This window comes from Cervus elaphus, chromosome 9, assembly GCF_910594005.1.
Source record: "Cervus elaphus chromosome 9, mCerEla1.1, whole genome shotgun sequence".
Taxonomy (NCBI): Eukaryota; Metazoa; Chordata; class Mammalia; order Artiodactyla; family Cervidae; genus Cervus; species Cervus elaphus.
The window spans coordinates 52,215,597-52,243,082 of NC_057823.1; the positions used below are offsets into that span (position 1 = coordinate 52,215,597).

A 27,486-nucleotide genomic window follows, 5' to 3' on the forward strand; every position below is an offset into this window, starting at 1 on the left:
CCAGAGAGAGGGATACACTGGCTTAGGGTCACACAGCGGGTTTTCCAGCCTTCTCCCTACCCTCATGTGGGTGGGGTCAATGGGAAGAGGTGAACATTGGGGGTTTGCTGGGGTGGGGGGCTATATTTAGTTTAGTCCTGCAGAGCCAGGGGGCCCCTGGGAGCAGCTGTTGGGGGGGGTGCAGACAGAGGCCTCGAGCTGCATTTAGTCTGGACAGAAATATCCTCCCCCCACCCACCCACCCACTGGCTGGGCGGCCAGGCTGCGGGCTTGTCCCCTGAGGGGCAGCTTGCCTGGGCCTGGCGGCCGGCGGGACAGGCAAGATGACCCGATAGGCTTTTCCCAGCTCAGGTTTCGATGAAACAGGAACCGGAGCCGTAGCCTGGGCTGTGGGGGCCAGGGCCGCCGGAGCTGGGGGGCCAGGACTGCCTCCCTCGTGCTCCCCCCTGCTCCCCACCATGCAGCCTTCCCTTCTCAGAGGCCTGGGGAAGCAGCAGGTTATTTATCAAGCAGCCTCCCTGCCGCGTCTGCCCGCGCCTGCCTCCCTCCCACCCCCCCCAACCCCCAGCGCTGGCGGCCATGAGCCCAGCCGAGCAGGGTGAGCTGGGCGGGCTGGCGGCGGGATGAGCTCAGGAGACATGAGTCACCCCATCCCCAGCAGCCCCGCGAGGCCCTGCGGCCTGGCACGCAGCGCGTACTCACGCACATCCCACGCGGCACACCCAGGGGCACACGCTTGGGACAGACAGTCACTCAGCACACGACCCAGCACGCAGGGCTGACACTCACGGGCAGGGCCCAGTCACAGTCGTTGTGGACACTCTGAAAGCACACTCGCTGTCACACTCACAGCCCCAGCCTCTGGCAAACACACAACACATGCTGACACATACACGCAGACGAATGGACAAACACAGTCACACATGGACCCCATACACGACTCCAGTAAGGCGGTATGGTATGTGTGCTCCATCCTGTCACAGGCTCGGGCCGTTGCTCTCCGGCCACAGCTCTCACCCAGATGGTGTGAAGAGTTGGGCCCGGAGCACTGACCCCACGGAGGCTGGTGCGCACACAGGCGCGCTCCCAGCAAGGTTGGGGCTCCATTCACTGAAAGGTGTGTGTGTAGGCTCACACAGAGGAGACCCATCCTTGGCCGTGTAGTCAGCTGAATTCTGCAGGGTGGGCACGGGAAGGGGGGTGTTTCCCCACCCCTGGGGAAGGAGGCCCCAGTCACGGGCATGGAAGTGTTAAACTCACTTGCCCTCCAGTATGGGGAACTCTAGCCCAGGCAGAGCCGGTTGGGGGTTGATGGGGAAGGGACACGGGGGAGCTCAGTAGAGGAAAGGCTGGAGAAGGAAAGCCATGGAGAATCGATTTTCCTGGGAGCGCCAAGTGTCCAGCTGCTCCCCCCACTCAGGGAGCGGGGTCCTTGAGAGATTGCGGGGTGCCACAGACTGGGGAGGAATGAGACTTCCTTGATCTAGTGGGCTGAGCGCCTCAGGAGTCTGTCAGCCCACCCTCCCTGGTCACCCTGGCCTCCTGTCTTGCAGCCAGCACCCTAAGACTCAGAATTCAGACTTCGACCCCGAGTTTTAGTCCCTGGCCTGAGTCCAAGGAAGGGCTCGGCTCCTGGGTTAGGGGGATGCCCTCAGGGAGCCTCTGTGCTTCTGCTGCCCACTGGGGCTGGCGCTTGCCTTCCCTGAGTGAGCAGAACTGGGGGCATAACCCATATTTCACACATGGAAAAAGGCATCCTTTTTCAGATGAAAGAATTGAGTCCAATGGGGATGGCTTCATTGGTCACGAAGGACTTTGGACACAGTCTCCTAACGCTCAGAGGGCAGCTCGTTCTGGGCCCACAGGATTGAGACAGCCTAGCAGAAGTGAAGAGGCAGGTGAACTCTGGCCGATGTTGGCTCCCACCTCCTGGCCACAGAGACTGGGGAGGAATGAGATTGGCCCCACTTTATGGCTCCCCCATAAAGGCCTGGACAGTGGTCGGGGAGAAGAGGGGACCAGGCAACCTGAAGAAGACAACCAGCAGTGACCATTCAGGAGAACTGAATGTCCCCTGAGCCATCAGCTCTAGAATTGGACAGGCCTGGGCTCCACACCAGATTTGGTCACTGCCTGCTGTGTAATCATGATCTGGTTTGCCAACCTCTCTGACCTCACTTTAGCCACCTGTAAAATGGGTATGACCCTTATCTCTGTCTTAAAACTGCAAGACCTGGTGTAGATGAAGTAGATGGTGGGGTGTGGTTCGCAACATGTCTCACTTGGATCTCCAGGTGAGTCCAGCCCTCCTCTCCACCTGTTTGCTCCACCAAAGCTGGCATTTTTTTGGGAGTGGTACCCCACACCAAAGACTCCTTAATTAGAATGTGGATTTAGCCTTCTCTAGGGCTGTTCTTAGATGAGAATGATGGAGTCTGGGATTGAGGAAGCTGAGCTTGGGGTCACTGGGAAGGGGATGGTTGGGAATGGATGGGACCCAGGACAGAGGAACCTGGAGTCCTTGGGTGCACACTCCTGGGGGCTTCACAGCATGGTTAGATACACAGAGAGCCAACCATCGTTCCCAGATTTTTTTTCTATCGCCTAACCTCCAACAGATAGCAAAGCCACAAGTTAGCCTCAGGCAGGGACTTCCAGGTGGCAAATGTGGCCTTCGCAGGGCAGTGAGGGGCTTGGAATACACCTATGGAAGGGCTGTTGGGACTGTGGGAGCTTGAAGAAGCGTGGACATGGAACAGGCCGGGCTTGGGTGGGGAGGGGGACAAGGAAATAGGAGGAAACATTGGCAAGAAGTAGAAGTGGGCTCTTCCTGTGGCCAGAAAAGCACAGCTGAGTGCTGCCCTCGCTGTAGCCCTCAGACCCCTTTCGTGTGCACAACTCCCGGGGTTCCTGCAGGTAAGAGGGCAGGACAGGGGATGCTCTACTTGAGGCTGGGGAAACTGAGACATTAAGGGATTGGCTCAGACTCAAACAGTGGCAGAACTGGGGCCACAGCTTGGGTTACCCAACATTCTTGGCTCGAGCAGTGCTTTCACTCATTCTGGTGTTGGCTGAGGATGACGGTAAAAATAACCACACAGCTCTCATTTATTGAGCACCTATGCCTGTTGGCTCCGCACTGAGAACCTCGCATTCATCCTGTCTAGGACGCTGGTGGGGGTAGGACTGTCATGGTGGGCATTTCACAGATCAGGGAGTGGACTCAGCAAGGTCAAGCCATTTGTCTGAGGTCTCCTAGCTTGAAGCTGCAGAGTGGGAGGGGAACCCTGGGTCCAAACCCCATGTAGACCTGTGCCTCAGGGGGGCTCCTACCCATCTCCCATAATTCACACGATGAAGAATATTCCTAGTTGGGCCAGCCCCCTCCCCACTTAGGCACTGCCCTATGACTCTTCTAGGGCCGTCTGTTATCTTGGACCCGAGAACCTTGGCACTGCTGATCCTGTAAGCCCAGGGAGGGTAAGCCCTGTTGCCCTTGGCTTCTGTGGAGACATGATTCACTGGGTGTCGGGTAGGAGTCAAGGCGTGGCCCAGGGAGCAGATTGAGTCTCCCTAGGGTTGCAGGGATCTTCTTGCAGACAAGTTCTGGGAAGGTCAATTGCTAGGCTCGTGAGAGCTGCTTAGGGGCCTGGTCAGCATCATACACCTCTCCCATCCCTACCCTCCCACCTCCCTGGGGACGCCTTTCTCCTCTCTGGGGAGCCTGGCAGGGAGAAGTTAAGAAAGTGCCCTTGAGCTGGAGCTATCCTTCTCTTCTGTACACAGGGGTGACAGTGACCACCCCACCCCGATCAGTGTACTGGTTAGCTAAAGAGGCCCTGGGGCAGGTCTCACTGAAGGTCACCGAGTTGGGTTTGTTTTGCTGGAAGTTGGTGCTGGCCTGAAATGGAGGGGCAGAAAGTCTGGGTTTGGGGCCCTGTGCCTTGTGGCGGCAAGTCACTTCCCCTTTCTGCTCTCAGTTTCTGCATCTCTGAAATGACTGAGAGTCTGCCGAGCACATGCTCTGAGACAGAGGTAAGCCACAGTCAGATAGCCACACTCTGCAGCTGGTCTCCGGGTCCCCCAGGCCCAGGGCTCCTGCAGACCTTGTGTCAGCACAGAATTCAGGAGGGAGCAAGGTGGGCTCTGGAGATGGGCCACTTCTACCATCCACAACTTGAGTGAATTTTAACTCAGATCTGAGCCTCAGTGTTCTCATCTGTGAAATGGGAAGGCCATGGTGCCTACCTCTTAGGGCTGCTGGGAGAATAAAAGAGGAGGGTGTGGACAGAGCACCTGGCACGGACGCCATCAGTGGTGGCCCCGCCCCCACCTCCGCAGCTGTCCTCCTGGTTGCTGCCCCTCCCAGTCTTGGTCTCCGGGCTTCTGGGAAGGCGACAATGCCAGTCTGCTGGCTCAGCCGGCTTGGCCACTGACCTTCAGAGCACCCAGGCTGTCAAGGCCGCCTGACTGCCTGCCGGGCGGGTGGGGGGAGTGCCAGCCAGCTCCTTGCCTGACGCTACCCGCCCCTGCTCCCACTCTCCTCTCCCTCTCTGCGCCTGTGTGTGAGCTAATTAATCTCAGCCCCTTTGGGAAATTAGAACGCCGCAGTCGTGGCCTCCTCAGCCTTGCGGTGCCTGTGCTGCTACTGGGCCCTGCCAAGACCCATTGTGGTTTGGGGGCACAGGGTGGGGAGTGGGGGCAGCAGGATGAGCTGGGTAGGCATGGGTGTCCCTGAGCCCTCCACTGCTTGCGGGGGGTGGGGGGGGGCTCTGGTTTCTTGGCCCCCTCCCCTTCCATTCAGCATCCGTAAGGATCCCAGACCATCGCCCTGCCATGGTTAAACTCAACCTCCAGTGCCTCTGACCTCTTCCTGGGGCCAGTATGATCACCCCCTGGTATGGTCACATTCCATCTCATTGCGGGGTCGTCTTGCCTGCCCGGCTCAGGCTGATGGAGACAGATGTAATTATGGAATTTTGCTTGGGAAATTAATTTGAAAAAGTTAATTAATTGGCGGTTCCGGAGGTGGCGGGCTCCACGCCCAGCCGGTCCTGCTGATGTCAGTGCTGACCCGCCTGAAATGGGCAGGCCGGGGAGAGGGACCCCAGTGACCTGGCTGGGCAGACCAGTGTCCTGGCTCATGGGGGACACCTGGGAGGTGGGTGTCACCTGGACCTGCTAAGAGGCACTCTGAAATCTGAGAACTCAGCCACTTGTTTGAATGTTCACCAAGCAGTTGTCAAGCTTCTACTATACAAGTGCCCCCAGCCAACATAGACCACTGAGTGTTTTGTCCAGTTCTGAATCCCTTTTCTCAAGGAATACCTCTACACCTGTTCTCAAAGTTTTTCCATAGAGTTTGGATGCACTGTACAGATGAAACAACTGAAGATTCAGAGGGTATGACTTGCCCAAGCCATTCAGCTATATTCTCCAGCAGAATGGAGTAGCGGAAGTATAAAGGTTAGGCTTCTTCCCTTCTTCCACAGGCAGCCCTCTCCCTAGTGTGTGATAAGAGCCTTAAAGTTGACTGTACCCGAGAGAGGACCAAAGAACATGGCCAGCCCCCTCCACCCTAACATCATTGTGCCTCCTCCATACCCCTCTCCAGACATTTGTGGTACTCTGTGTTTGTATCTTGGGACTTTTCCCACCCAATCTTTGGGATGACCCAGCTGGGCTGAGGCAGGAGGCCCCATACCCTAGGGCTCTCGGAGTATGTAGGGACCCCTGCTACCTCCTGGGCACCCTGCAGGGCCCCTGACCACAACGGTCTGACCAAGATCTTATGTCTGGAGGAGTGCGGATTCAGTACAGTTTTTGTCTAGACAGAAGATGGGTCAGGCTTGGGGCAAGAAGTGGCCAGTCCTGGTTCAGGACAGGAATGTGACCTGTAGGAGGCCAGCAAGGTGAGCAACATGGGCTTTCAAGAGATTTGGGCCTGGGTCTCCTTAAGCTGTGTGGCCTTGGGTACGTCCCTTAGCTTCTGCTCAGAGCCTCATTTTCCTCCCTTGGACACAGGGACGATCACATATGCCACTCAGAGGGCCGTGGGGAGGCACAATGAGGAAGGAGACAGTGGGAGGTATACCACTTGAAGCCTCTGTTTCGCTGCCTGGTGGAGGCCGGCTGGATGGGAGAGCAGGGAGCCAATGGAATTGAGCAGGTGCCAGGGCCTGAGAAGGCAGAGTTTGTGGAGGGAAATCTGGTGCAAGTGGTTGAGACAGGAGCTGGAGGACGCACGAGGAGGTGGTATCTATGAGGTACCCAAGAGGCACCAGCTAGCGGCCCAGAGCCCTGGGGCCTCTAGGGGAAGTCAGTCCATACAGCATTTACTCTGTCCCTTCAGTTGTGTCCGACTCTCTGCTACCCTACGTACTGTAGCCTCCCAGGCTCTTCTGTCCATGAGATTCTCCTGGGGTGGTGGGTTGCCAGGCCCGCCTCCAAGGGATCTTACAGACCCATGGATTGAACCCATGTCTCCTACGTCTAATGCATCAAAGGTGGATTCTTGACCCACTGAGCCACCAGGGAAGCCCCTTATAGCATCTGCTCCTGAATTTGTTGAGTGCATTTCCTTACCTCTGGGATGTCCCCAGGGACCAGGTGGGCCTTGCAGATAATTGTGTAGACCTCACCTCTCATAGTTCAGAATAAAAGGGACTGTCATGGACAGACTGAGCTGGGCATTTTGCATTGAATATCCTTCTGATGTAGTCTGTAGTTCAGATTTCTTCAAGGTCTGACCTCTAGCCAAGGGTTTAAGTAGGCCACACCCATTCCCTGAGCATTCTGTGGGTTGTGTTAGCTCAGTTGTGGCCGACTCTTAGCGACCCCATGGACTATAGCCCGCCAGGGCTTCTCTGTCCATGGAATTCTCTAGGCAAGAATACTGGAGTGGATTGTCATTTTCTTCTCCAGAGGATCTTCCTGACCCAGGGATCGAACCCTGGTCTCCTACATTGATGGCGGATTCTTTACCATCTGAGCCACCGGGGAACGTGCTTAAAAGGGAGATGCTTCCTCTGCCTACCTCACCTCCAAGAAGCCCTCAGCAGGTGACTGACTGAGCGCTCGGAGTTCTCTGCAGACTCTACTAAGCCCTTCTCTCTGTGTGTACATCCATGTTCTCTTAGACTGGGAGCTCCCTGAGCATGGGATCCATGACATCTCTGATCCCACGCCCAGCACAAGTTAGCGCTGGGTGGGAGTCATAGGGCCGCTGCCTTCCTATTTGACAGATGGGCCAGTTAAGGCTATGTGAGGACATTGCTCAGTCAAGGTCACACAGCCTTGTGAGGGGCAGAGCTAACCTGGCCCAGGTGGATATGGCGTCACTGGACCTTTCTGGGGTCTTCTGCAGCTCCTAACTTACTGGCAGTGTTCCAGGTGTCCAGCCCTAAGCCCCAAGCTGCTGAGACCTTGAGGAGTGAGGAGTTTCGGCATCAGAGGGGCAGAGGAGAGACCTTAAGCTCTCCAAGTCTCAGTTTCTTTAACTGCAAAATGGGGATTCTGGGACCTCTTCCTGATAGTGCTTGGGGATTTAGGGTGGGTGGTTAAGAGATGTTCTTAACTGCATGTCTGAAGCTTAAGTGAGAACTTTAAGTGTTCACCATCTTTATTTTATTATTACTATTGACACTGTTATTTTGTTATCATTATATTACTATTCACCCTCCCAGGGCCCCAGCAGCTGCAGTGGCTCTGGGCCTGACTGCAGAGCTCTGGTCTGCAGAGAAGTCACGGTTGCTAATTAGTCAGTGCCCTGAGGAGAGGGCCGGGGTTTTTTATTTTTGCTGGAGGATCCCACCTGCCCGAGGCTTCCCCAGGCCCTGTCTTCAACTGGGCAAAGGTTGCAGGCCCCTCTCCAGCCTCAGGTAGGGGGCCTGGCTCCCAAATTCCCCCTGCCACTTCCTCCCCCACCCAGACCTCCAGGGCCATGAATCATTTATGAGGCAAAAATGAAACCAATTAAGGACAAACTTTGAAAGCCTCTAATTGCTGCGCCTGGTGGCACCGAAGAATGAGGGAAGGCAGGCCTGTTCGGGGCCGGCATCTCCCCAAGCCCGGGCCTTCCCAGGCCGCCCGCCCGTCCCACCGCGTCCCAGGGCGCGCGGCCTCCCGGCTCCTCGCCGCCTCCCGGCCGGGCGCGGACGTGCCTGCGCGGCTCCGGCGGCCGCGTCTGCCGCCCCGGCGCCCGCCCGGGTCCCAGGCAGACTAATTAGGCCCGGCTGCCCTCCCCGCGCCGCCGCCTCCCGCTCCAGGCCCGAGGTGATGGCGGCTGTTCCTGCCGTTCTGGGGCCTGTGCCCCAGAGCTGGCCGCCGTTCTTGGGGCGGGAGCCAGCCCTGCTGGCCTAGCTTAACCCAGCCGAGCCCAGGACGCCCTGTCCCTGAACTGGGAGCCTCGGCTTCCCCGCGCCCCCTCACCCTGGGATCCCGGCGTGGTTAGGGGCTGGGCGGTGCTGGAGTACCTGACTTGAACAGTCCAGTTCCAACTCAGGGAGAGAGCTGCTCCTCTCCCGCGAGAGTGGAGGGGGCCGGGGGATGACCGATGAGATAGGGAAGCTGGAGGATTACAGGGAAGGGGAGGGGATTGAGTTCCTGGGGTGGCCCATTGGTGCAGTAGCTTTGCCACAAACACCATAACCTTACACGGATTCCTTAGCCTCAGTTTCCCCATTTGTCAACTATCAGCACAGGCCAGTTTTCTATTGGATTTGGAATTTGAGGAGCTGGGCTTTACATGTCCCCCACACACCTCCACCCCTGCTCTTGGGGGCTGCTGAGGCAGAGGAGGTGGGGGTCTGGACCCAGCTTACTGCTGGGAGCCTTGGGCACCAGTGACCAGCCTGCCCACTGTGCTGAGGGCCAGGCAGGCCCTGGGCACTCAGACACGTTGTTTGCTGAAACCGAATTTCTATGCTTGTGTTTTTCCATAATTATATTAGCAGGTGGGATTTTTCCTCCGGGAAGCGGTGGGAGGGGGAGTGCCACGGCCATGTCCCCACCCGCTCTGAGCGTGAGCTCACATGGCTCTGCCCGCCTGCCTGCCGTAATGATTTTTTAATTATGTAGCCAGTGCTCGGAATTGCTAATCCGCCTCCAGCCCAACATCCCCTCCTGCAGCTTGTACCCCAGCCCCTCACTGCTGTCCCCAGAGTGGTGGCGTCCAGCCCCACGCCCATCTCTGTGCCCGGAGCACCCCTGTGGGTGAGAAAGAGGAGGCCAGGACGACCACAGGGCCACCTCTCCTCTGTCTGCTAGTGACAGAACTTGGTGGTAGCTGGAGATCAGAGTGCTTTTGGCTCTTTGCACCCCGCCACCCCTGACCCCAGCATGACTGGCTCCTGCCAGGACAGGTGTGGCTCTGGAAGAGGACAGGGGAGTAATTGGTGACCCCAAGGACACACACACACACAATGATCTTTGTCATACCCACACTCACAACTTGCTTCTCTTAACCACACTCAGCCTCATAGCTACACAAGCACAACAGTACGCTCTATGTCTTTCTCCTACACACACAGCCACACCTGAGGGCCAGGGCGCCCTCCGGAGACCCCACTGCTTCCTCCCATGCCCTGCAGTGGTCCTGCCCCCACTCACTCTCTTTGCCTCCGTCTCCTTCCCCTACCCCCTGCCTGACTGGGTTACACTCTGAGGTCCCCCAGCTCCCACCTGGTGGGGTGGCTGCCTGTGGCTGGGGCCTGCCTGAACCTCCATCGACCCAGTCTGGGGGAGGTGGCGGGTTGCGGGGGGGCTGTTCTGCAGCACTGTGGCGGCGGCTCCTCTCCAGGCGCCCAGCTGTGGCATCTGTCAAGGTCAGATAGCGACTCCGGAACCAGCCGGCTCGGCCCCACGGCCCCTCTCGCCTCATTATTTTTGTGTTCCGGGGCTGCGGCGACACCTCCCTCCCTCCTCCTGAGCCTCCCGCCTCTTGCCTGCCTCCCCCACGCCTCTGCAGGGAGGGCCTGCGGTCTGGGGGCTTTTGTTTTCCAGTTTTCTCCACGCTCAGGCCAGGCACACGGGTTTAGATGCTGACCAGAGCTGTTGGGTCTTGAACGGCAGACGAGGCAGGTGCCTCCCTCGAGGCTGGGACAGCTTTTTGGCTAGTGGAGCCTTGGGTTGATTTCTCAGGGGTACAGACTGAACCTGGGTGGAGCCCAACCTCCACCACAGCCCAGGTGTTCCTGTGGGCAACTTCCTGTTTCCATAGGGGCCCCTCACCTGGCGTGAGTTCCTGTCTGCGCCATCCCCATGCCCGTTGAGTCCCAGACCCGTATCTCAGAACCCCTCAGAGGTCCTGATAGAACTCACAGTGAGCGCATGCACACCTGTGCTTACATGCATATGCGCGCGCGCGCACACACACACTTGACAGGCCAGGAGAACCCACAGATATCCAGCCACCATATAAACCACTCTACTTGGACACATGCACACTCAGTCATACACATACATCCACAGATGCAGATAGCCACACTCCACTCCTACACACAGGAGGTCACACAGAGACCTCCACCTCCACTGGTATCTAAGCCCCACTTGTGTATCAGTACTCAAAATCACAGAGTAATAACAGAGTGTACACACACCTGGGCACAGCCCCAGACACACATTCTCATGCATGCAATGTGCACAGGTTTCTGACACACCTCCCAGGTGGACACATGCAGATATACTTGGCCCTAGTGCTGCTCCTCACCATATCCACTCCAACTCGAGGGTGCTCCTTGGAGTCTGGTGTTCTTGAGCAGTTGCAACACCCAAGGAGCTTTGGACCCCTGAAATGCTGAAGTGAGCTTTAGGCCTTCCCTTGGATGCATGTTGTGTGTCCAGGGAGTTCCTGGAAAATAGGAAATGGTGATTGACAGATGGGTCACCCTACCCACCTGGCCAGCCTCCGTGGATGTCCACCAGCCTGGGCACAAGTGCACTGAGATGGAGTGGGATGGGAGAGTCCTGGATGGGTCAGGATGGGCTTGGTGACAGCTGGCAGGGAGGGCAGGCTCAGGGGGGTGGCCTCTCAGGCTCTGTCTCTGGGTCCCTTTGCCTACCTCCAGCCCGATTAGGGTGTGTTGGGGGAATGAGATGTGGACACACATCAGGCTCTGGGGTAGCCCTGGTCATCACTCACTTCCTCCTCCAGCTGCGGACTACTGTGACCGCCCCTGAGAGGGGGAGGTAGCTGGAGGTTTAGCAGTGGTGGGGCCCCCACCCCCCAGGAAACTCAAAACCCTGGGCCAGCCGCGGGTGGCGGGTTGGGGCAGGCACAAAGAGGGCCTCTGTGCAGGCCGGCTAGGCTGCCCACAGGATTCTGGGGGAGGAGGCAGGAGCCGGTTTCCGTCCCATTCTGCTTCCTGCGGAGGCCGCCGGAATGCCCGGAGCTCTGGCCCAGCCTGGCCCGTCCGGCCCACCCGCAGCCCCTTCCCCTGTCTTCCTGGGCCTTAGGGTACAGCTGCAGACTTCTCTGTGACAGTGTCCCAAAGTGGTTTGCTCAGAGCCTGAGAACTACCCCCTTCCCCCTCAGGACCAATGAGAAACCAAGAGGGTTCCCCTAGGCTGAGGGTGCCCCTGGACCTCACCCTCTAGCCAAAACGTGCCTCAGAGCTTTTGGGCAGTGCTGGAGAGCCAGGCCCTGGAGTCGCAGAGATCTGGTTTCAAATCCTGACTCTTCTGCTGATTGACCTAGTGACCTTAGGCAGGTGAGTCTCATCTGTAAATGGGGTTAATAGTAGTTAAAGAGTTAGAGATTTCAGTGAGAAAATGCATGTGAAATGCTTAGCACAATACGTAGCAGAGAGTAAGTGCTCATTATTAAGGTCTGCTATTATCATTTCCTCTGGGGAGATAGGAAAGGGAGGGGGCTGGATGCTCCTCACCCCAGTCAGCCTCACATCCTCTGGAGCTCGGTCCCAACCCTATGGCCTGCTCAGAACCCTTTTCTCCAAGGCTCAGTTTCCCCATCTGAAAAATCTCATCAGGAGCCAGTTTAGGCCCCTGGAGCCTTCCTCTTTGGAGGGCGGATTGCTATCTGGAGTCTTTTTTTCTGTATCTCTCCACCTCTTTCCCCACAGGCCCTTCTGGGCTCATGGTTTCTGCAGCTTGGGGTGAGGAGCAAGAACCACTGATCTCTATTTTACAGATGCAAGCTGAGGCTGAGTGCAGGGGAAGGTGTCAAAGTCAGCAAGAAGGGACAGGATGGAGCCACAAACCTGGACCTGCCAACTCCATGCCCTGGCCAGTCCTGTGGATACATGCCCTCTCCCAGTGGGGACCAAATATCTCTGAGTTGGCTTTCCCTGGCTTGTCCTATGGTGAGGCCCACCAGGAGGGAGGTCCTAAGAAAGTGTGTGTGGGCTCTGATCCCAGGCTAGTGTCAGCTCAGACATCTCCACTTTGGGAAACCTTAGTCTATGATCCAGGAGCTCCCAAACAGAGAGGCAATCATTTTCTCACAATTGCTTATCAAACTGTCTGTTCTAAATGGGGCAGTCATAGTACTTCCTTCAGAAAGTGGGTATGAGGATTCTATGAAACAAGGCATGTCCACTGTCTAGCACATAGAAAGGTCCCCATGTGTGTTAGCTGTTATCCTCATGGTGCCATGTTACAGATGGGGAAACTGGCTCAGAGGCCATATGCCATGGTCACACAGTAAGGAGAGTCCTTTGGCTCCTATGACCTTTCTAAAGAAGGAATCTGGCCCAAAGGAGGTGCCTGTTGAGGAAGGCCTTGTCTTTATCAGAGGTGTCCAGGATCCTTACCTCATTCCCTAGAGCCCCAGGTCAGGGCATACCTCCTGCCTGGGGCCTCAGTGTTTTTGTCAATGAAATGGGTTGATCTCCTCCTTCAACTCCTTTTGGGAGCTCTGTAAGGGCAGGCAGAACCCCATATACTCCTGGGTTTTCTCAGCAGCATGTTTCAGTCCTTAGGGAAGGGGGTTTAGCCTGCCTGAGAAAAGGGGCATAAAAGGCCAGGGAGTGTGGAGTCAAGGAAATAGGACTGCAGCCTCCACCACCATTCTGTCCTTGGCAGTTGGTCTTGGGGTGTTAGTCTTAGGGAGACCCTAGTGGCATTGAGGGTGTGGCCCACTCCAGACCATCTGCTGGGTGCTAACAGTGGTCAGTGTGTCCTTGTATGTGTGTGTCCATCCATAGCTGGCTGTGTGCCCTGGTTCCTCCAGTAAGGCCTGCATTTCTCCTGGCCTCCAGGACTGGTGTCCCCGTGTGTGTCTCCTTAGGCCTGAGTAGGGCTTTTTTTTTTTCCCTCTGGAAACTCCCCAGGCTGAATCATGGAAATCAGAGATGGAAACCCCCACACACACCCAGTTGCTCAGCTCAGTTCAACCACCATAGCCTGTGGTCTGCCCTCCCCACCACCACTGGCCTGCCCATCAGTCAGTCTGTCCAACTCCCCCTCTCCATTGGAGACCAGGAACACCAGCCCATCAAGGTGGGTTAGAGGGATGTGAGGGGGGGGTAGCACACATGTCAAGAGTGCACACACAAGTGTGGGGAAGGGTGCAATGAGCCAGGGTTTGCAAGTCTGCAATGCTGGTGGGCTTTGATGGGCCATGCCTGGGATCCTGAAGGCCCAGATAATGCTGCCTCTTCCAGGAAGCCCTCCTTCAGCAGGCAGGACGGCTGTTCCAACCAGCAGAGGAGTAGGAGATAGTTGCACAACTCCATAAATTCACTAAAAATGATTGAATTATATACTTTGGAAGGGGTGAATTTTGTAGTATGTTAACTATACCTCAGTAAATCTGTTTTAAAAAATCCTGCTCTTGACCTCAAGGCCCCACCCAGTTGAAACCCTGCCAACCTCATAGCCACACCTCACCCCTGCTTCCCCATTTCTTGGGAACCCTTTCAAGCTTGTGTTCACGTTGGTAACCTCTCCTTATCCTTAACTCACAGGCTAAGCAGCCCCTTCCTCCAGAAAGGTCCCGGTGTCCCGCTCGATCCTTTTCCCACCCTCCCGTGTCACGTTGGTTCATGTGCCCATCGGCCCAGCTCCTTTGTAACCCTCCAGAGCAGTGCCAGTCTGGTCTGTATCTCCCCAGGACCACAGGGCATGGGGCTGCTACTGCTGCTGTGTGCAGCGTCAAGAACATCTCACCGTGGCCACCTGTGTGCAGGTCTCCATGCAGACAGCTCCATCCCACCCCACATGCCCTCCTGCCCCACCCCCCGCCCATTGCTGTGTAGCCTGGAGGACCCAGGACAGAGCCCTGCTGAGGACAATTTGGGCTCCCCTGGCACAGGGTGGAGTGAGGGCTCTGCCACCACCTCTGGTGACCTCATTGCCAGCTGGCATTATGACATCACCAGTCCAGCATTCCCTGTTCCTGCTTGGATATCTCCAAGCTCCCCGGTGGGGACACTCCCCTGGGGCCTGTGACAGCTCGTGCCCCCAACCACGTAAAGGTGACAAGCATGGTAACAACCCGCGGGGAGGGGGTGAGGGCAGCCTCGGGGTGGCTGGGTCACCTTTCCCGGGTAAAGCAAAAGCAATCACAAAGCAGGGTGACTTAACGCTTGGGCTCTGGGTTCAAGTTCTCCCCCTACAGGGAACCACTCTATGACTTTGGCCCAACAGCCTGAACCTCTCTCAACCTCAATTTCTTCATCTCAGGAATTGGTTCATAGTTCTGGTTCCTTGGGTCCTGGGGAGGAGTCAGAAGGGAGAGAGAACATGTAGAACATGGGAGTGCAGGGCCGGGGACACAGTAGGTGCTAAGTGCTACCAAATAGGGTCCCTTAGATAAGGGAGCCTGCATGTCACTTGGCGAGAGCAGGTCAGGGAGGGGCTGTGTCCCATATTTTCTGGGGCTGGCCTGTCTGGGAGTAGAGGGAGGCGTGGCCCCAGCTTTGACACTCTCTCGCTTCCCAGGACAGCCAGTGAGCTCCAGCCCCTAGGAGGTAGGGCCCCACAGTTCGGCCCTGAGGCCAGGAACCCCTGACCCCCAGCTGTCCTTCCTGTCTCTTCCTCCCAGGCCTTGGACCAGAGTGGGCCGGGGCTCACCTGGTCCCCCCCACTTCTGCCTCCACTTCCCTATCCCAGGGGCATGTCCAACTGCCTTCTCTTGGTCCCCAGGTCCTCACGTCTGGGATTCTCCTCAGGGTTCTGTCTCCATGTCTCTCAGATCCTCTCATCTCTGGGCTGGGCCAGGTAGCCTGCATCTCTGAACCCAGCTGTTCCAGTCTCTGCTCCCCATGATGCTCTAACCTTGACCCTTTGCTCTGTCCTCCCTCAGCCCCTTTCTCTGACCCACCCCTTGAGTTCTGTGTCTCATGATTCTCTATCCCCACCACCTGTCTCTTCTGGCCCCACGTCCCCCTCTGCCCCCCAGCGCTCCATGACTGGTTCCCCCCTCACCCCCGCCCCCAGGCTCTGTCCCCGCCCGTCAGCCCCTGGTCCCAGCTCCCGGCCGGCCCGGCTCCTGCATGGACAAAGGGGTCCTTTGTGGGCTGACCGCGGCTGGCGGGGCGGCGGGGCGCTGGCTCCGCATTGCTGATGAAACGGAGCCCTTTGTTGTCCCTCCTCAGGCGCAGTATTTCTTTTTGGGGGCTGGATGCGTTCCTGGCAGGGCCGATGATGGATGCGCCCGCCGCCGCCCGCCTGCCCGCCAGCTTTCCCTCCCGCTCATTCCCGCTCCGCTTCAACGCAGCCCCAGCTCCTCCCCTGCCGCCTGGGCACTGCCAGGCCCTTTCTGGCCTGGGAGAGGGTTGCTGTGTGCCTTGCAGTAGAGGCTGGGGCCTGGGAGAAGGTCTCCTCTTACGTCTTCCCCTTCCATGAGTAGGGCCCGTGAGCCCTGTGGTCAGTGGTCCGCTGGGACAAGGGCATCAGCTTTTCCCAGGGCCTGAAGGAGATGGGCCAGGTATGGGGCAGATCTGAGACAGCCTTGGTTGGGGACCAGGCCATGGGGACTAGAGGTTGGTATCTGCCCACCCTAGGGTTTCAGGACAGAGTTACCCTGTGTGCCAGTCCTTGCGTACTCCCAACTTCACTTTCTGAGGCTGACAAACCAGCGTTTACTGCCTGCAGCACCTGTTCCATGACATATCACGTCCTCTGGGCCCGAGCTCAGCATGTCCCAGGACCTGGTGGGTGGGGGGAGGCCTGGTGGTGGGGCGGTGGGCTGGGGGAGGAGAGTCCCTGAGGAAGGACAGAAAAATGAAAGATTGGAGAGATTCAAAGAGGGGGCCAGAGACGAACAGAACATGAGATTAGGTCCCCAGCAAGAGAGACTCGGGATGGAGACAAAAGCAGAGAGAGACTTAGCCTGAACACACGCCCGGCTGTGTGGCTGTGTCTGTGTCGGAGGGAGCTGACTTCTAATTGACCTGCCCGCCCCACACGCAGAGCCAGATCGTGGAGCTGGAAGGAGGGAGGGAGTGGAGCAAAAGCAGCGTTAATGCAGCTATCGATTTCTGCCACCAGCCTGCAGGCCTCAGAGGCGGGGGACGCACAGAGGGGCTGGGGCACAGACTGCTCCCCTCCCCACCTCTCCAGCCCGCGGGCGCCTGCCTCCTACTATCTTTTCCCTCACCCTGCATCTGGGGCTGTGGTCCAGGGCAGGGTAGTTGAGCTCAGATGGGCAGGGGCTGGGTGACTGGCCATAATAGTCACTGGCCCTGCTCTCAGTGATCATGGTCCCCCACACCTAGCCGGGGTCACTGATACCTGGAGGGGCCCTGATCTCTGATGACAAGGGCCCAACGGCCAGCCTGGGCTGGAGTCTTAGTGGGTAGAATAGAGCATAGCTGTCCTGGGATGCATATATTCACTCCCCCCCCTTTTCTCTTACTATGACTCCGACCCCTGTGGCACCCCCCGGCCCAGTCTGGACACCTTGCCAGGCCATCCTGGGTTTGTCCTAGTGGAATCTGCCAGCTTGCCCAGCTCTTCCTCACCACTCATCCGCCTTCACTACGAAAGAGCTTAGGTGGGCCAGTACCTGCTGGGGAGGCAGAGTGGCTGGCTGGCTGCTGATGCCTCCCCTTTGCCTCACCCTGGAAAATGGAGCTTTTCCCTTGCCGGCACTCGCTTCTCATGGCCACTCCTTAGCAGTCCTGGGCCAGGGGCCCTGCCTGCCCAGGGCCTCGATTTCCCCTTCTGTCAGTTCACAGGCTTGGGCTGGATGACCTCCCAGGACAGGCTGAGTTCTGTGACTGGGGGATGGTGGGGTTGCCTGGGGACAGAGATGCAGTGTGCGCCACCCCCAAGCCCAGGGCGGGACAGGCCCGGCCAGATGTGCGCCTCCCCCTTGAGTCGCCAGCTGCTCGTGGCGGGGCCCCGTCCTCCCACCCCTCTCTTGGGGGTTGCTGGGCCGCAGCAGGCAGATGCTAGGGAGCCAGGGCTGATGAGGAAACTACCACTCAGCTCCATCTGGAACAGTTTCTTCCAGAGCTCTGGCCAAGGAGCCTGGCTGCTTACATGCCTTAGTCTTGGGGCCTGAGCAGAACAGGCTCTGTCTTGGGAAGGGGCACCCCCACACGTGGATGTGGCCAAGGAACAGACTCCATTTCTGAGAGGGTCACACCAACTCTTGGTCCCAACTTGTAGCAGTCAGAGGTCCCTTTGGCCCAGAGTCCACTCTGCACTCTGTTCTCACTGGGCGCTCCCTCCAGACCCATCTGGGAGCCAGGCTGGGGAACAGCAGTGAGGCCTGCCTAGAGACAAGAGTGGGTCCTAAGGCTTGAGAGGGAGTGGGGAGTATGTGCTGCTGGGTGCACAAGGGTGGCCCCCTACTCTTACAGGAGGAGGCTTGTCCTCTGGCACAGGGCTGCCTGCCCTCTAGCAGAAGGGTACGTGCTCCTTCAAATAAGGGCTCTGTGCTCTATTTGGCAAACTGTGTGAAACAAAGTCACTTACCTTTACCTGCAGGACTTGACAGAGCCTTGAGATAATGTGTATTAGGCATCTTGGGCTTTCCTGGTGGCTCAGATGGTATCTGCCTGCAATGCTGGAGACCTAGGTTCTATCCCTCAGTTGGAAAGATCACCTGGAGAAGGAAATGGCAACCCAATCTAGTATTCTTGCCTGGAGAATCCTGTGGACAGGGGAGCCTGGCAGGCTACAGTCCACAGGGTTGCAAAGAGTCGAACACGACTGAAGGTTTAACACACAATTAGGAAGACTTCCCTGGTGGCTCAGAGGGTAAAGCGTCTGCCTTCAATTCAGGAGACCTGGGTTCGATCCCTGGGTGGGGAAGATCCCCTGGAGAAGGAAATGGCAACCCACTCCAGTATTCTTGCCTGGAAAACCCCATGGATGGAGAAGCCTGGTGGGCTACAGTCCATGGAGTCACAAAGAGTCGGACATGACTGAGTGACTTCAAAAATATAAAAAAATCATCCAGAGGCAGCTTCCATACTTTGGTCTGTATTGCCAAGCTCTGTGTGCACCCCTCTTCTCCATAATTGGGTCAGTGAAAGATTAGGAAGCAGAGCGTAACCTCTGAGGTTAATGGAGCACTCCCGCTCTCTCCACCCCCACTTCCCCCCAGAGGAAGGACCGCCTGCTTCTGTGACGTCTTCCCAGACCCTAGCAGGGGGACCCAGCTGAGCCTCTACTGCGCTGCTGAGTGGCCATGTGTCCATGGGACAGTCAGTTTTCGCAAACCTTGTCTTCCCCACCTTATCAGATAGAATATTCCTAGCCACTGTTTGTAGGTTTTTTATGAGTCTTAACTGAGATAGTACAAATGAGAAATTCCTAACTTTGGCTGGCACTTGATGAATGCCCTGGTGAGGCCCCTGGTGGTTACCATTGGCGATGCATTGGTGGCGGCAGAGGTGTTTACCACTGCCCTGACCCTGTATCCTCTTGTCCCGACAGAGTGAAAGCACTTCCACGTGGACACCCGACCATGTACCTGCGCTGAGTGGCAACTCCCACCAGGTCTCTCTGTCCTGGGCAGCAGGACCCCGGTGCTTGTCTGTGGACCCCCCGCAGTTGGCAGGCTCCCCCGGCAGCGGGGTCCGGGCCTCGGCCCCACCATGTCGAGCCTCAGCAGTGGCCCCCAGGACACCGGCGGCAGCAGCAGCAGCGGCACCAATGGCAGTAGTGGCGGTGGCCCAAAGGCGGGAGTGGCAGACAAGAGTGCGGCGGTGGCCGCTGCTGCGCCAGCCTCGGTGGCGGATGATGCCCCACCCCCCGAGCGGCGGAACAAGAGCGGCATCATCAGTGAACCCCTCAACAAGAGCCTGCGCCGCTCCCGCCCCCTCTCCCACTACTCTTCGTTTGGGGGCAGCGGCGGCAGTGGCGGCGGGAGCATGATGGGCGGGGAGTCAGCCGAAAAGGCAGCCGCAGCCGCCGCCTCCCTGTTGGCCAACGGGCACGACCTGGCGGCGGCCATGGCTGTGGACAAAAGCAACTCTACCTCAAAGCACAAAAGCGGTGCTGTGGCCAGCCTGCTGAGCAAGGCGGAGCGCGCCACGGAGCTGGCGGCCGAGGGACAGCTGACGCTGCAGCAGTTTGCGCAGTCCACGGAGATGCTGAAGCGTGTGGTGCAGGAGCACCTACCGCTGATGAGCGAGGCGGGCGCCGGCCTGCCCGACATGGAGGCTGTGGCGGGGGCTGAAGCCCTCAACGGCCAGTCCGACTTCCCCTACCTGGGCGCCTTTCCCATCAACCCGGGCCTCTTCATCATGACCCCCGCGGGCGTGTTCCTGGCTGAGAGCGCGCTGCACATGGCCGGCCTGGCCGAGTACCCCATGCAGGGAGAGCTGGCCTCCGCCATCAGCTCGGGCAAGAAGAAGCGGAAACGCTGCGGCATGTGTGCGCCCTGCCGGCGGCGCATCAACTGCGAGCAGTGCAGCAGTTGTAGGAACCGAAAGACTGGCCATCAGATTTGCAAATTCAGAAAATGTGAGGAACTCAAAAAGAAGCCTTCCGCTGCTCTGGAGGTAACGGCGCCTTAGAGGGAGGTGTGTGGGCTCTTGGGTCTGTCTGGCAGTCCAAACCCACCCCCACCCCCATCCCCACCTTTCCTGCTTGGGCCTGTGTCAGGGATGCCCAGCTGTCCCTGGGCTCTGGAGTTCTAGGCCAGGCTCCAAGACACCAGTTCACTGCCCAGAGAGTTAGAGCCACATCCCAAGATGCCCTTAGGTTGTAGTCTGCAACCTAGGCAAGCATGTAATTTCACACGGGGGCCTAGCATTCCCTCCAGGCCCCAGGACTCCGAATGCCACACACCCACCTCCCCTCCCACCCCCTCAGCACCATCCAGAGTTCTGGGTCAGGTATTGAGATTCCCACACAGGTCCTGAGTCTCTGACTTTCAGACATGTCCTAAAGTTTCCAGTTTGTGACCTAAGATTCTGGGAGACTCCCCTGCCCCATTTGAGGGGTTCTGTCCTGTAGATCTTCTGGGTTAGAGGGATAAGCCCTCCGTTTGCCCCTTCAGAGCCCAGCCTTCCCCCCAAGGCCACCCAAGAATAGAGCAGGTCCAGTGCTGACTGCTGTGCTCTGAAGCCTGGAAGACCCTAGCTCTAGGCATCTAACTGACAGACTTGGGGTGCCTGGAGGCCCCAAGTTCAGTCTGGCTGCATAGTTAATGGCCAGGGTTCCTATGGGCCTGGAGGTGGCTTGAGCCTGGGATGCGGGCAAAGCTTGCCCACTGTGGATTGGTTCTGAGTAGACAGGTTCCTGTGATGACTTCTCTCCATCCTTGTGGCAGGGCCTGTCCTCATGTCCCCAGCCATGACAGCTTCACTGTGATGCCAGGCCTGGGTACAAAAGCATCTTTTCAGCCTGCTGTCCCTGCCCTGCCCCGCCCCTCTGCAAATGGGCTTGACGCATATGTCCAAAATGGTTGCAAAATGATAATGGCACCCCAGCGTGGCTATCCCCTTCACCTCACCCAGCTCTAAACCTCATATGTCTGCTCTCCTGCCCAGAGAACATACCTGGATGCACACAAAGGCACCCACTCTCCTCTTGTGTAGAGACAGACAGATACACACACACACATCCTGCCTTGTACACAGCCTTATTATAGACGCAGCCTCTTAATAAACACAGCAAGCACCCTTTCACCTCACCACAGCTCCAGACACACTACACACTGTAGCATAGCTCAAGGCACACATCCTCGTGTGCGTCCAGTGCACATGCGTACATGCTCATTCAACAGAAACGTGAACACAACTCCTAGAGGCACCATGGCCACCTGGCGCTTGTGGCCCCTGGACCAGGGACAGGGGTCTTCCTGTCCGGAAGGAGGGTTCCTGGGCACAGTGGCTCAGCCGGCCTCAGGGTGCTCCGGGTGCTCCAGGCCCTGCGGTGGCCAGTGGGTCAGGCGGCTCTGGCCTGGCCCGGATGGCAGGAACTCCACGGGGTGGCTGCTTTTACTCCATGCCCATCCCTCCGCCAGGAGGCCCTCCACGGGGGAACGTCTTTGCGCCAGGCCCAGCCGGACCCTGACTGAACTCTCTCCTTGTTTTTGTCTCCCGCCCCCGCCAGAAGGTGATGCTTCCGACGGGAGCCGCCTTCCGGTGGTTTCAGTGACGGCGGCGCGAACCCAAAGCTGCCCTCTGCGTGCAATGTCACTGCTCGTGCGGTCTCCGGCAAGGGATTCGGGCGAAGACAAACGGATGCACCCGTCTTTAGAACCAAAAATATTCTCTCACAGATTTCATTCCTGTTTTTATATATATATTTTTTGTTGTCGTTTTAACATCTCCACGTCCCTCGTATAAAAAAGAAAAAAAGAAAAAAAATTTAACTGCTTTTTTTGGAAGAACAACAGCAACAACAACAACAAAAAAAAGAGGTAAAGACGAATCTATAAAGTACCGAGACTTCCTGGGCAAAGAATGGACAATCAGTTTCCTTCCTGTGTCGATGTCGATGTTGTCTGTGCAGGAGATGCAGTTTTTGTGTAGAGAATGTAAATTTTCTGTAACCTTTTGAAATCTAGTTACTAATAAGCACTACTGTAATTTAGCACAGTTTAACTCCACCCTCATTTAAACTTCCTTTGATTCTTTCCGACCATGAAATAGTGCATAGTTTGCCTGGAGAATCCACTCATGTTTATAAAGAGAATGTTGATGGCGCCGTGTCGAAGCCCCTCTGTATCCATCCATGCGTGTGGAGCTGCTGCTAGGTGCTCACAGCGCGGGAGGGGGCAGCCCATCCACCCCCGGGGCACCCACGGGCCCCAGAATGGGAGCCCCCCCCACCCCTAACAGTGATGATTTTGCAAAAATGAAAGTTCTGTTCATTTATCCGTTGAGATCTGGGGAGCCCATGTCTCTATTTCTGATCCTGGCTACTTAACTTAGAGAAAATAAGTCCTTTTTTCTGGCCTCACTGATGGCAACAGAAGAAAGGACTTCTCTGCGTGGCCCCCTGCCAGTGGGGGCGGGTGCCCAGGGGCCCCCTGTGGCCTGGGCCCCCTTGCCCATGGCCAGCTTCCTGCTGATGAACATGCTGTTTGTATTGTTTTAGGAAACCAGGCTGTTTTGTGAATAAAACGAATGCATGTTTGTGTCACGAAACACCACTGGCTTCTTGCTGTCCGGTTTTGGGGCCTGGCTTGGGGGCTGTTGCTGGGCAGGGGTTGTCTGGGACGACCTTGGGAAGGAGGAAGGACGGGAAGTGAGGTCTTCACTGGATCCAGAAATGGGGCAAGCCAGAGCAGCCATCCTGGCGGACAGGATGAAACTGCTCTTAAATCCGGAAGTGGCCGGTACTGGAGCACCTCACCTGCCTGATTGGGCCCCCCCGCCCCCTGCTGAAACCTGGACCGCCAGGGACCATCACTTACCTGGGGCCACCTTCTCTGTTCACTTCAAGTCACCAGGTCCGATCAGTGTAGAGTAGCCAGCAGTTCTGGCTGGGGGTGGGGCCTGAGCTGCCTGTTCAGGTTCTCATTTCTTCATCCTTGCAAGGATCTAGAAAAGTGAAGCTGCAGGGGGCAGTTTCAGCCCAGGTTCATGGGGACCTGGCTGTGCCCGGCATGCACACACACAGACACCCCCCCCCAACTACCCCCACATACCCCCCTTCAGAGCTGCTGGAGTGGGGCCTGGAGGTGTCCCAGGATTGGGCTCTTGTCTCCACCCCACCCTCCCCTCTCCCCGCTCCCTCCAGAAAGACTGTTGGCACAAGGTTGTCTGGGGCCTCTGAGGCCAGGTGTCTGGGGAAGTCACCACCGCCACATGGTCTAGGCCAGGGCAGCCTGAACAGGAAGGGGGTGGCAGCTGCCCTGCATGCCCCACCCCTGGACATCACAGAGGCTGGTATGTGCAGGATGCAACCATCATCTACTCGACCAGGAGGGCTCTTCCCACCCAGCAGCTTTGAGCCTGGCTGAGATGGAGCTAGACTCAAGGAAGAACTCCCTGACAACATTGGAGCCTGGCTTCAGGTGGGTGAGGGCTTTTCAGATGATGGAAGGGGCAACTTCTGAAGCCAAGTGGGCAGTCAGGTAGGGGGAATGTCTCTGCTATTGTTCCTGGGAAGAGAGAAAGCAGCCAAGTTGGGTGGGGGCTCTGACCCCCCAACCCCTCCCCAGGTGTCACAAGCTCCCTCCGAGCACCCGGAGCTCAGCAGCCTGGCCTGGCACAGCAGGGGCAGGCGGGATGGTGGGAGGCAGCTTTCAACTTCATCTCTGCCTGGGAAAAATTCCCTTTCATGTGGCTGCCTGTGATCTCTCCAGGCGGCTCTGCCGAAGGGGGGTGTCCAGCGGGGAGCAGGGGGAGGTGTTATAGCCCAGGGCACCCTCACCCCCTGCACAAGGCAAACTGCAGCACCTGCAGAAGCTTCTGGGGACAGGGAGGGTCCTCCTTGGGGGAGTGGGGATGGGAAGCCTGGCCAGCAGGGGGCACCCGGGCAGGAGGCCCTGGCCTGCCCCCGCCTGGCTGCTGGCAGTGCATGGGCCGCAGATGGCCTCCGCCAGCCCTCGTTGGCATGCCTACAGGTGTGGGGTGGATGGCTCTGGTGCCAGCCCCGAGGGGGTTATGCCGTGACTCAGCCATCCTGTCCCCTTTTCGCGTGCCAGCCTGCAGCCCAGCTCCTGGGCTCACCCTCCATCACAGAGAAACCTGGAGTCTGAGGCCCCGCACCTCTTCCAACTTCGTCCTCTTGGGCTGTGTTTTGTGGAGAGGGCAGGCCTAGGCAGGGGTGGGGATGACTGTGAGGTTGAACACATGACACCTCAGTTACCTCATCTGGGAAATGGGGACAATCAATTCTCCATCAAGTTGCCTGAGGATGAAATGATATCACTCTAGGGAAGGGCCTGGCTCCTTGTAAGCACTCCGTCAATAGTAGCTGGTGCTGTTATTTTAAAACTATTATGCACCTAAATCTAACCAAGATGTCCCCCACCTCAGGGGGTGCATTCTCCCTAAAGCCCAGCCACCCCACCTCCCATCTCTCCAGAGTGGCCTAGCTGCTGCCCCAGCCCTGGACCCTGCTCCCGCATGTCCGCCTCTTTCTGTTTTTTTTTAATGTTATTTTTGGTCATACTATGCAGCTTGTGGAGGTCATAGCTCCCCAACCAGGGACTGAACCCCAGCCCCAGTGATGGAAGCACTGAGGGACCCCCAGTCCACCAGGGGATTCCCTGTCTCTGCCTGTTTCTATCTGGCTCTGTGTCTTGGTGGTCTTTGCTTGTTTCTGACTCCTTTTTCTGTGTTTTGTCACCTTCCCATGCACCTCAGTCTCCAAGTGTCTCTTGTGTCTCTCCTTGTATCTCTCACTTCTGTTGTGGGCTCACCCCTGCTGCTCTCCCATCTGACAGAGAAGTTCTTAGAGGCGGGCTCCCCTGTGGAGCTGAATGTCCAATTCCCCTCCCTGGGGGTGCCCTCAGCTCCCTTATGCTACAGTTGGGAGCCTGACCTCCTGGTGACCCGGGAGCTTTACCTCAAGTACCCTGTACCCCTGCTTGGATGGCAGGGGGTGGTTGGAGAGGCTGGAAGTGAGCGCACCTGGAGCTGGAGATAAAACCAGCCTCCATGTAGCTCTGTGTGTGTGTATGTGTGTGTGAGAGAGAGAGAAAGAGATGCTTCAAGGCCCTGACAACCACGTGAGGGCTTGCACAGCAATGTGGCTATACGTGACACTGAGACATTATGAAAATGGGTCTGTGCAGTGTGTGGTAGACTGATGTGAGACCTCATGTGGCCATGGATTAGAATGTGATGTCAGCGGCCCCACACTTTGGGATGTCCTGTGACATTTCAATCCTGTAACAGACCCAGTGTGATACCAGGTTGTACAGCTGAATGTGTGGCTCTGAATATACAACATATACTGTACGGTACTCATGACCCTGAGACAAGATTCTGGGTGGTTCTCTGCGGTTTGCGATGTTGTATCTGTGTGGCCATCATGGGTGCGGCCCTGGGACTGGTATCAGGATTCTGTGTGAGTGTGTGCTGCCAGCCTGTGATCGTGCTGTGACCTTGTGACGCTGCCTGGGTGTGTGCTCATGACACTGTGTGTCAGTGTGCACCTGTGCTCGCCTCGGTGATGCTCATGTTATGTGCCATGTGTCTTTGTCTACAGCATTTCCTGGGTCTCTGCCCTGACAGCCGTGCCACTCTGGGGACAGAGCGAGGGCCCTGGCAGCCCCTCTTACCCCAGCCTGGCCCTGAGGCCCAGTCTGGGTGGGGGAGCTGGTGTGGGGGCAGCAGGCATGGTTCCCACGGCCACCACAGCCCCTCTCCCAGCCCCACCACCGCCGGCTTCAGCTCTGCAGAATATCCTGGCAACCCCAGCCTCTTTGTTCTCTGTGGCCGCCAAAGGCCTCTCCCCACCCCAGCCTGCCCAGAGCCTGCCAGGCGCCCCCTCCCCCCCACAGCAGTGGGGTTTGGCCTGACCTAGTCCCTTGCTGCCCTTATCCCCCACTCAAACTGGAGCCCCTGTTTCATGGCCTGAACCTGACTCAGCATGCCAGACTGGGCCTCTGACCCCCCGCTGTGAGCCTACTGTCCTTGTCTTGTGCAGGAAGAAGGAAGCAGGACAGCCCCTGTAATATACTGGGTGACTGTGGGCCAGGAACTAGGCTCTCTGTGTGGGTACTTCTCCTTGGCCCAAGGCTAGTTGGAGGCTGTCTTCAATCTGGGATGGTTTCAATTTGTTCAATAAATTTGCTTCTTTGGCTCCAGAAAATCATCAGGATAGGGATTATCTATTTAACAGATGAGCAACTGAAGCCCAGAGAGAGTTGCGGACACACCCAAGTCACAGAGCAAAATGGTAAAGGGACCTGATTGGAACTTGGACTCCTAGATGCCTGCGCCAGGCCTCTGGAGGATCACTCTTTACCATGGATGGGAAAGAAGACAGGGCCTAGGAGTCTGAGTCTAGACATACTCTTCTTGGTCACTATGTGTCAAAGCCACGTTCTGGTGTGTATGTGTGTATGTGTGTGTGTGCCCTTGTGGATGACCTTGGCTAAATGCCCTTGCCTCTCTGTTCCCAGGAAACAAGGGCAACATAACCAGGGACCACAGGGTGAGGCACTTGGTGGGGCGCTTTGCGAAGCAACAAGGTCACCTCACGGGGCCAAAACCCATAGCACCTCCAACTGGGCCTGGAGGCAGATTCTGCCGTGGGGCCCCAGCCTCCACTCCCAGAGCCAGCCCAGCTCTGCTGTCACAGAGGGGTGGTGGCGGCCCCACGGCTCTGCTGCATTCAAGGCCAGTTCGGCCTGACCCGATTGCAGCCCCAGCTCCCACTCCCTCCCAGGTGCCGGAGATGGACGAATGGAGGTCACTCTTCGCTTGGCCCTGGCCCCCCACTGCCCACCCACCCGCCACCCTGTACTGACAGGCAGTGCTGATGACAGCCAAGGTGGGGGAGGGATAGGCAGCCACCAACACGTTAATAATACAGACCTTGGCCTAGGCACCCTGCAGGCAGTTAAGCGACACAGAGAGGCCCAGCTGCCCCCCAAGCTCACACAGCCCTGCAGGGAATCCTGTCCCTCGAGGTCCACATCTCCCCCGAGGGCCCCTTGAGGGCTCCTCCTGCCATACTGAGTGGAGAACGGCTGAGAAAGATAGAGGGGGTATGGGAGGGTCCCCCGAGGCCACCGACCCGGCTGCCAGAGCGGACACTTTCATCTCTCTTCGCCTGTCGACCTGCCATCCCTCAGCGGCATTAAATTCCCCTCCTGCCAGAGAACAAGGGCTGCCTCAGATTCCAGGCAGCAGGGCGTGAAGATGGGGTGGGCCCAGGGGAGGGGCGCCAGGTCCTCCAGGGCTCCTGGCCTGGGCTGGGGGCAGGGCTTGGGCTGAGGGCTCTGGTCTCTCAGATGTAGTCTGTTTCCTGCAACCTTCTCCTCCCTGACTGATGCCTTGCTCCCCTTTCAGGTGCTACCTCCTCAGGAGCTTTCTTAACCCCTGCAGGCCATGTCTAGTGTCCCAGTGCCACCCCCATCACTGCTGACCACTCTGGGTGACATGGCCTGGCTTCAGGGCTGTGGTCTGTAGCTCAGTGAGGCGTCACTGG

The 27,486-nt window shown here is 57.5% G+C and overlaps 1 protein-coding gene across 6 annotated transcripts in view; it reads left to right on the forward strand.

Moving 5' to 3' along the window:
- Positions 1-22,520, forward strand: part of CXXC5 (CXXC finger protein 5) — a 34,928-nt gene extending 12,408 nt beyond the window's left edge. For 3 of the 6 annotated variants that reach the window (XM_043912932.1, XM_043912933.1, XM_043912938.1), the window contains exons 2-3: positions 18,853-19,922; positions 21,481-22,520. In XM_043912932.1, coding sequence (XP_043768867.1) covers positions 19,014-19,922; positions 21,481-21,525 — 954 coding nt within the window. In that variant the 5' untranslated portion in view covers positions 18,853-19,013 and the 3' untranslated portion in view covers positions 21,526-22,520. Of the gene's footprint in view, positions 1-5,190; positions 5,467-11,688; positions 11,709-12,301; positions 12,321-18,852; positions 19,923-21,480 lie in introns of those variants that run through there. The other 3 variants (XM_043912934.1, XM_043912936.1, XM_043912937.1) reach the window with 3 other exon arrangements.
- The last annotated feature ends 4,966 nt before the right edge of the window (positions 22,521-27,486 follow it).